Here is a 10538-nt window from a genome sequence, read left to right as displayed (position 1 = left end):
GTGCAGATCACAACAATTTTATGATTAAGCATGCAAATTAAAAATAGTAAAATATGAATTTCCGGTCAACCATTTAGAACTTCTTTTCTACTTGCCCCCTTTTTTTCTGTCCTGTTATTTATCTACATATACACAAGATCACAGGTACCATCAAACTTCTTTTTTAAATTACCTGGTTACTAAGTAAAGTAGGTCAAAAAGCATGGCCACCAGGCATAATTAAAACTTATTATCTGTATATATATATACATTATAAAATGTATAGATAACTGTAGACCAACTAATCAAAACACAATAATGGTTTATGTCGATAAAAGTGTTATGTGATCATTTAAAGTGTTATTCTAAATTTTTTACTTGTGCACAACTTATTAACTGTAAAAAAAATCTTCATAGGTTGACCGAAAATACATGTTTTACCTTAAAGAAAAAAACGGAGGAAAGTTTCTTGGTATGTAGTACTTTATTTATTGATACCCGCCTCAAAAATACATTTAGTTGTAAACAATTTGTAGAGTTTTTTCATTCGTTCAGTTATGATATTACTATTAGTTTGAAACCTCTCAGATTGATAGTAATTTCTATGCAATTTCTAAAATGTTACTTTGTCTGTTTCTCAGACTACCTACAGAACGGATAAGATAATTGAAATGATGAATCATCTTTAGGCAGAACTTTATATTACTGTAGGTTGTTTAAACCTCTCACATTCAGTAATTTCCAAAATGTTATTTTGTCTGTTTCTCAGACATGGTCACAACCTACAGAATTGAAAAATAATTAAAGTCATTCATCATCTTTAGGCAGAGGTGGGTTAACTGGATAGCTAGGCGGAAGAGGGGGGTACACACTTTCCATATCTCTAGGTAGAGGAGGAGACGTACTGTCCTGCTCACTGGTAATTGTGGATGATGGTTCTACAAATCCGATGCTGGTGGTACTGAACGATTGACGGTATGGTGACCAGGGCGTGTAATTCCCGTACATCCCAATCTGACCTGGGGGCCACATCGGCATAACAGAGCGTGGGCCTGGACATGGTGGTGTGAAGTTCCAGGCGCCTGATGTCGAAATAACTGGAAGAGGGCTTGGTGACGTGGGGGTTGATATAACGGGAAATAGTCCCGGGGCCCACGCTGATGTTTCGGAGGGATACGAGGACTTCATTGGAAGATTCCACGTCCGAGGAAATGTTGATCCAGACCCAGACGGAACTGAATTTTCCGACAAATAAAATTCACTTTCTTTTTCATTAAACCCACATTTAACAGATATTTTATCATTTCCTGTAGCAATCAACTTTTCCATAGAATGTCGAGTAATTATTTCCGGTATTTTTCCACCTGTGGCCGTTTTGATCAGACGTAAATCTCTCTGCAATACCTGTGTGCCATCTTTGTTTGCGTACTTTTTGGGGAACATCGCCTTTAACCTCGGGCGCATGGTTCCGATAAAGCTTGAAGCATTTTGTGCCAAGAACGTCCTCATCGTGTGCAACTGTGTGCTTTCATCTTTCAGCGATTTTTCCAACGCTGTGATCTCCTTTTCAAGCTGCCAATGAGAAAAACAAAACACGAATTATTTCACTAAATTACAGATTTTTTTTCCAGAACTGAATGCATCCTTACCAATAATTATGTAAATCTTTAGACATTTACCCGATCTTGTACTGTTCCAGACCCTATAAAACACGCATTAAAAAAGATAACACCATAAAATCTATTTAAAAACCGGCGAAAATAAACAAACCCAAAATAAGCATGCAACATGAAGAATTGTTGTTGATTAAAAGCCGTATTTATCTACAATATATTCCAAACTAAATTAATTTCTAAATTCAGAACGAGTAATCTAAATCATAACTCACGTTTTTAACATTACGGTAATTAATACTTGAAAGAATTAAATATAAAGGAAATCTAATGACATTACAGAGACAGCGTATTGTGATATTTTAATTTAATTCAATTTTGACAAAGACCGCTCAGAAGAAGTTCAGATTTCAGATAATTTGTTTATAAAACTATAACAAAATCTCGAGCCGAAGTTTACACATTTTCCGGCACAATTTGATATTTAGTTGTTGGTTATTTATATTACATATTGCTGTGTAAACCAGCTGCAACGAAAATATATGTAAAATGTTTCTGATTTAATAATTGAAATACAATTACTAACATACTAATTTACATTGGTGTAGTCTGTATATTTGCAGGCAGCTTTACAACTTAAATTTGTGTAAAATACAATTTTGTACATTAACATGCTTAGTTGCCAGCCTTCTCACGGCGAGAAATGCGCATGCAAATACATCGTAAAATACACGGTCACATGTGTAAATCTGTTCGTTTATAACGAATTTGCAAAAAAAAATAGATCGGAAACTGTACGTTTCATAGACAAATTTCTGACACTTGTGAAAATATGAAATGCATACATGTATATATATTACATAATTGGAAGTGTGTTTACCAACCTCGCCAAGTTCAGCCTTGAAATCTTTATGTTTGCTCAACAATCCACAATAGTAGTAGCCGTCACACGCCATGTAAGGACACGCTTTGTTGCCACGATTCCCTGCTGCCCGATGACCTTGGTGATGACAATTATCGCAGACCACTTTTATCACACAACATCCGGGTATGGAGAGAGGCTTCGGAAGAACTGGACACAACTTCTTTGTTTTTAGTTCATCTTTTTTTTCTGTTATAATCAAAGTTATTGATTTTTGATTTTCCGTTAAACGTTCTATTTCCTGACAGATAAACCCGCTATTTTTGTCAGTTTGTGTATTTGTAGGCATGTCATTATTCTCCGACAACTCACAATCGGGGAATAATCTCTTACCACCTCTCTTTTGGTGGTCAACACCCCGCTCCTCCCGACAGAAAGGGCTTGTCTTTGCCTTCATAGTTTTTTTAGTTTCCGGGGTCTGCAAACTCAAAATCCGTTCAGTTAACATCCGCTTATACACATCAGGTATACTCATTTCAGACACCTCACGCGGACGTAAATATTTCAGGGTCCGTTCGTTCGTAACACTTCTCATATATAGCTCCTGCTTATAGGTCAATAATCCAGGGTCTAGCGACTCAATAAAATCGTCCATTTCGGGAGATCTGGAAGCCATGCTGATTTATCAGTCTCACGTTACAGATCATGAATGTTAGACCGAACTCATGTACACACAGTTGTGTAGGATGGCGCGAAAACAATCAGTGCCCCGCCTACATTGACCTGAATCAGGAACAGCCAATTAACGGCACTCGTCGACTCTCTTTGATCATCACTTGGTTCCAAACCAATTAAGGGGTGACACTGAGTGTCGACTTTACCTTCAGAGAGAGTTGTCAACTGATATCGTTTACACTTGCATTGCGCTCACAGTAATATACTCACCATTGATAAACTCACCATTGATAGACTTACCATTAAAATACTCACCATTGATACACTTACCATTGATAGACTCACTATTGATAGACCTACCATTGACATACTTACCATTGATATACTTACAATTGATTGACTTTTCATAAATTGACTTTCCATGAATTAACTTACCATGAATTGACTTACCATTGATAGTTTTGCAATATGATTGTCATTTATAGGCCAGAAGCAAACTGGGATTAAGGGCAACCACGTTTGATCAAATAAATGACCTTCACCTATTTTCAAGGTCCAAGGGGTCAAATATGTTAAAAACTGTAAACAACTTCTTCTGGATAACCAAACTGCCCAGGGTGATGATATTTGGCCAGTAGGATGCTGGGATGAAGGGCTACCAAGTTTGTTCAAATTAATGACTTTCATCTTTTTTCAAGGTCACAGGGGTCAATTGTCTTAAAAAATCTTTTAAACAAATTCTTCTGAATAACTTAGAAGCCTAGGATAATGATATTTGGCCAGTAACATGCTAGGATCAAGGGCTACTAAGTTTGTTCAAATGAATGACCTTTACCAATATTCAAGGTCACAGGGGTCAAATATGTTAAAAACCTTTAAACAACCTCTGCTCAATAACCAAGAGGCCTAGGATGATGTTATTTGACCAGTAGCATGCTGTATTAGAGGGCTACCAAGTTTGTTCAAAACAAATTACCTTTACTGATATTCAAGGTCACAAGGGTTGAATATGTTTAAAACCTTTTATCAACTTTGAATAACCAAAAGGCCTAGGATAATAATATTTGGTCAGTAATTTGCTAGGATGAAGGGCTACCAAGTTTGTTCAAAGGAATGACCTTGACCCACTTTCAATGTCACATGGGTCAAATGTGTTAAAATCTTCAAATGACTTCTTTTCAGTAACCAAAATACCCAGGGTACTGATATTGGGCCTGTAGTATGCATGGATGAGTGACCTTCATCCATTTTCAAGGTCAAAGGAGTTGATTGTCTTAAAAAAAATCTTTAAACAACTTCTTCTGAATAACATAGAGGCCTAGGATATGGATATTTGACCAGTAACATGCTAGGATCAAGGGCTACTAAGTTTGTTCAAATGAATTACCTTTACCTATATTCAAGGTCACAGGGGTCAAATATGTGTTTACGTTTTAGAAAACGAAAGTAGGAAATGGGTGTTACATGGGTTAACAGCATTATGTTTCGTGAATACATGTCCCGCCGTGCTTCATGCGAATAAAATGTTTGGTTGCAAGAGATTTGTTTGAGTATTTCTGTGATCATATTTTGTGTTACTGTAATTCTCAAACTTGTTAAAAAAACTCCAATGGAAATTTGATTAAATAAAACTTAGAGAGCAGTTCGGAGTAGACTTTACTGACCCAATATAGTCGGTCTCCTGGACATGGCTATATTTAATGGTAAGTAAACCCAAAACGGTGAGATTTCACAATCATTTTCAATGAAATTAATTCAATGTAAATCAGTTTCGTTGTCCACGTTCCCATATGTTGATTAAACATCAATCCCAGACTTTTACCTGGCGGCACCTAAGCTTTGCCCACAGCACAGTTGTAAACATTGTGTGGCCGCGTCGACGGACTTGCAGTCTATGACTAATTTGAGAAAGTATTTTACCGTGTTTCCTTTCCCAATCACTCTCATTAATGCATATTGACAAATTACTTCACAATAGTTATTTATTTTCAAAAGTTATTCAAGCTGATGATAGTTTAGAAGCCGTCGTTTGGTGCTTTGTCTAATCCGACTATTCTAAAAATAGAACTCCCGGGTAATACTAACTACAGCCTCGTAGATTCCGGTAGAGAATTGAACCAAAATGACCCTTTTCGTGATGTCAGATATCTAGATTTCTATTTCATATATGCATGGAACTTTATCATTGGTGTATGCATTCAAATTATGAGACACTATTTATATAATAATAATAATAATATACAACATTTATATAGCGCCCTATATAATTTGTAAAATTACTCTAAGGCGCTTTACAACATATGGATCATAGTAATGGTTATAATTGTGAAAACAAACAACAAAGGCTTGCAATCACTTTCATACATTTAACAAGCAATGTGCACATAATTGAACAAACATAAGGGTTGTATTTACATGACGTCTTTGCAAAGATTCTAAAATGCAGATGTGAAGAGGTGAGTTTTTATGTCCCCCTTGAACTTGGCCTGGGTATTTGACTTCCTAATAGCAGATGGTAAGCTATTCTACAACGTAGCCGAAACCCTCCCAAAGCATCTGTTTCCGTAGATCACAGTATGAGATTTTGGGACACACAACAAAGATTCTGACTCTGACCGCAGTGATCTTGACGGCTGATACTGGGTAACAAGCTCCTGTAGGTACTGAGGAGCTGTTCCATTCAGTGCCTTGTATGTGTATAACAGAATTTTGTACTGCGACCTGTATCGTTCAGGTAACCAGTGCAATGAATAAAGCGCAGGTGTGATGTGCTCTCTCTTTCGAGTATGAGTAACTAGCCGTGCTGCAGTGTTCTGGACCCTCTGCAGACGACTAGTTAGTTTGTCAGATATACCACAGAGCAGGGCGTTACCATAATCCAACCGAGAGGTAACAAGTGAATGCACCAAAATCTTGCATGCATCTGCAGTTAGAAACTGCCGAATACAGCCGATGTTCCTGANATCTGTCAGACAAGCTTCCAGACTTTCTGAGACTGTATTCCAACTGTCCTGTGGTTTTATGACCATGTAAATTTGTGTGTCATCAGCATAGCAATGATAGCGAAGGCTATGGCGACGACAAATCTCTCCAATCGGTTTGGAGTACATACAATATTTTCGTGGTCCTAACACCGACCCTTGAGGTACCCCGAAATCTAGTACTTTGTCATGTGAGGTGGCAGATCCGATGGCAACACACTGTTGTCGTTCACTCAGGTATGACTGTATCCAGCATAGTGCGGTATCAGTCACTCCATAACAGTATTCCAGACATTTATAAAGTATGCCATGGTCGATGACGTCAAATGCAGCTAACATGTCCAGCATGACAAGCACCGCTCTGCACTTGTTATCCAATGCAGAAGCTATATCACTATGTACACATAGGAGGGCCGTCTCAGTAGAGTGTCCCATGCGGTAGGCCGATTGCATGTTGTCATGGAGACTGTTTGCATGGAGATGAACCTCTAAACGCCGGGACACAACCTTCTCCAAGGTCTGAGACAGAAAAGACAGATTTGAAACTGGGCGGTAGTTTTTCAACTCCTCCTTGTCCATTCCAGGCTTTTTTAACAATAGTCTGACATGTGCCTTCTTGAAACATAATGGAACCTTTGACTCAACCAATGATTTGTTCATGATTGTGGTAATCAAAGGAAGCAGTGCTTCAAGACATTATACATCTTGCGGAAATTGTTTATCCTGCCTCTGATAACAGGGACTTATATTAATTGGGTCTGCTATTGCCAATCTTTGGTTTCCTATATATAGCTACAATGTAGAGCTCTATCATTCCATACCAGACAAAGATCTACATTCAAAATATTGCAAATGTAATACAGAAAAAGTGATAATTGTTTATTATTGTTTTGAAATACTATATATTGAATTTTGAAGTACATTTGTTGTTTAAAAAAAACCTAAGAGATCTGATAACTATATGCAGGAACCTTTTTACATGGCATTGTATATAATCAAATGCATCCATTTCTTTTAAGGAATAAGCTTAATGATTGTGTAGACAAAGTTTCAATGTGGTTCCAGTGTTGATGAATGAATTGATTGTGGTTTTAACATTGATGAATAATTGAAAGGTTAGTTAGTCATTGACGGTCACGCTAGTTCATTTTTTTGTAATAAATGGAAGACAATTCTTGGGTGTTGATATAAAAAAAAAAAAAAAAAATACAACCTTATTAACGGACGAATTTGGCATACTGAATTCACCCTTCCCTTCCCAAACCACAACAACAAGAAATACAATAAAAGTAAATTGAAAAAATCTTTCATTTGCCATGTAATGTAAACAGCAATATGAATTGAAAATGAAAAGTCACACAGTTTGTCATGTCTACATTACAAAATTACCGGTAATACAACAATGAGTGGAAATCAGCCCTATTGTCCTATAGTAATCACCCAAACCATGTTAACATGGTAGTTGTGGAGTATCAAGTAGCTCCTTGTTTTTGCCTCAATAATGACATACAGACAGACAGACAGGCATTTTCCTATTATCGTATACGTGCATATGTGTTCAATGTTTTGTCAATTTCTTTTCGACAGTGGCATTTGACTCAGACTTCAGAAAAATTGTAACTTTATTTTGAGAAAACAAAGTGATTTTGCAGTTTTTCAATAGCAGATTTTGGTAAAATACAGCAGAAATTATCTTGGGGGAGGGGGGGGGGGGAAGGGCTATTAAAATTTCAAAACTTTTGAATCAGACTGAGCATGCGCGAAGCTGCCAAGGCGTTTTTTTTTTGCTCCGCTCTCAAAATATTTAAAGATTCCCATTGAAACATAGAATTAATCAACACCGTTGCAGCAAATGTGTTTTGTGTGCCAATTATCAAGGACTAAGACAAGAAACTGAGTACAAAATGTTGAACTTTGAAAATAACGCCAGATTTGAACCTATCAGCGAGTTGTTCACGGAACCACCATTAGCGTTCTTTAGAGAATGTGACTTTTTCGGGGAACAGAGACCGAATCCTTCTGAATTCATAACCCATCTCGAAATGTATACTGCTCTCGCTGAAGTTATAGATCCCACCCATATCATTGGACTGCAAAGAATTAGAGGGTTATGGCGCATCTACGTTGACAACCTAGATAATAAATGTGAACTCCTTTCATCGGGTTTCCCGCTAAGGGGCACACCATGGGCGTCCTTAAAATCAACCCAAACCGTTTTGATAAAGAGAACACCACAAAAGTCAGAGTAAAAGACATTCCTCTGTCAGCGGACGATGGACAGATCGACCGGTTCTTTATTTTGAAAGGTCTGGAGACGATAGGTTATATCACCCGAGAAGCTCCGTATCAACGAAAAACTCACGAACTGTGAAACGGGTGATAGAACTTTATTGATTCTTTCACGCATGCTTACAAATCACATCCCAAAATTTGTACAAATTGGCAGATACAAAGCCAGGGTATCCTACTATGGACAGGTAGTTTCAGACAACTTGACTTGTTCGAAATGCCTCCAAGTTGGCTACACATTTCGTCAATGTTCAAATGACTGGAAATGCCTGTTGTGTAACCAATCCGGACATAAACAATCAGAATGCCCATCACCCTCTGGGGTACCCCAGTCTGACGACATTACCAGCGAAGCCGAGGACCATGACGAGGTAAACACCAACAACAATGAAAACGCACGTGAAGACGACTACGACAGTGATCATAGCTCCGACAACGGCCCGCTCCCTTAAAACACTAATAATGACACGCTCATCCCTGACAGTGATGCACATAAAGAGCGTCGTCAAATCAAAGTGTCCACAGGAAACAGACGCGTTGTAACGGGTAAATCCAATAAGGGCGTGACACCGTCCTCGGTACCCAACAAAGCGCCTGGACAAAAGTCAAGACAAGGCCGGACCCCACCAACCCCAAGTGAAGAGCTAAACACAACGACAAAAAAGGTTAACTCTACCATGTCTAACCTGTGATTTGGTTATATTGAACTGTTTATTGCTTTATGGACTAATGAGAATGACAACGATTTACACAAAAATGAACGCTTGGAAACCGAATAAGACGATAATAATGATAAACGTTGTACTCGAAGTATGGTACAAGTCGGACAATCTTTGTATCAAACAAAAACTTGAATCTTCGTTAATAAACATGTATATGTGTGTATATTCAATATATAGATATATGCATGTATGTTTATGGGAAGGAGTACAAACTATTACTACATGTAGTTTGTACATATTTGTATACACAATTCTGTATTACCTAAATGTACTAGTTTTGAATTTAAAGACAGTTGTAACTATATTAAAAAAAGAATCTCAACATTACATGCATGTACTTAAAATCACATATCTTACAGACGTTCATAGGTACGTCTCGGTATGGGAAATTATAATACTGATGAATGTTTTACATGTATTCAAAATATGGTACAAGGTAAACAAACAAGAGATAGGTTAGTTTACAGTTATAATAACAACTGTACCTACATTTTGCTATGTAATTCAACCTGTCTTGACCCTGAAAATGTTGGTAAGTGAACTTCAAAAGATATCAGTATTACATCCATTTGTTCAAGATCAAATATTTTCAAGGCATAATTAAGTATGTCTCGATATATGTAAAGCAAAATTGAAAAAAGGTTATACCTATACATGTCTATAGTCTAAATATCATACACACCCACAACATGCATCCCTAATGACCAATCTAAAGCACAGTCCATATTCTGTCGCTTAATACCCAAGGACTAGGAGATAAGAACAAAAGAAATCGTTTATACACATATTTATTTAATCAAAAAGTAGACATAGCGTTCATTCAGGAAACACACTTCACACAAAAATCAGACAAAATCCGATATGCTGAATGGCAAGGGGACACTATAGACAGTTACGGCACAAGTAACAGTAGGGGAACTTCAATACTGATTAGTAGTAAATTAAACTAGATTATAACATTGTAAATACACATACAGATGCTAATGGTCGTTATGTACTCATAAACATCCAAATTGATCAAACAACATACACACTGATAAATATTTATGCACCAAACAACCCACAAGACAGAAACATGTTTTTTAGGTCACCTGAGCTTTGCTCAAGTGACCTATTCCAATCGCTTTTCGTCCGTCGTCGTCCGTCGTTGTCCGTCGTCCGTCGTGCGTCGTGCGTCGTGCGTAAACTTTTACATTTTCAACTTCTTCTCAAGAACCAGTGGATGGATTTTTTTCAAACTTAGTCAGAATCATCCTTGGTAGATGAGGCTTCAAAATTGTAAAATTGGGATTCCTACCCCAACCCCTGGGGCCAGGGCGGGGCCCCAAAGGGAAAATTAATCAATATTTCAAAAATCTTCTTCTACAGACTCAGAGGTACTACAGTGATTTTCTCTACGTGGAAAGAAAGATCATCA

The 10538-nt window shown here is 37.4% G+C and overlaps 1 protein-coding gene and 1 long non-coding RNA gene across 2 annotated transcripts in view; one reads left to right on the top strand and one right to left on the bottom strand.

Annotated features, from left to right (window-relative positions):
- LOC110459012 overlaps nt 1–10538 on the top strand; it is a 34240-nt gene that overhangs the window by 8370 nt on the left and 15332 nt on the right. The window lies entirely within an intron of this gene.
- LOC110459011 lies at nt 217–3342 on the bottom strand. Its single transcript, XM_021511030.1, has 2 exons — nt 2477–3342; nt 217–1551 (listed from the first exon to the last, which is right to left on the bottom strand). The coding sequence occupies exons 1-2, from the start codon at nt 3128–3130 to the stop codon at nt 787–789; spliced, it is 1419 nt and encodes a 472-aa protein (XP_021366705.1). The 5' UTR covers nt 3131–3342; the 3' UTR covers nt 217–786.

The sequence above is a fragment of the Mizuhopecten yessoensis genome, unplaced genomic scaffold, assembly GCF_002113885.1.
Source record: "Mizuhopecten yessoensis strain PY_sf001 unplaced genomic scaffold, ASM211388v2 scaffold9907, whole genome shotgun sequence".
Taxonomy (NCBI): Eukaryota; Metazoa; Mollusca; class Bivalvia; order Pectinida; family Pectinidae; genus Mizuhopecten; species Mizuhopecten yessoensis.
The sequence above is the reverse complement of the archived record's forward strand: the minus strand, read 5'-3'. Positions and strand labels throughout refer to the sequence as shown.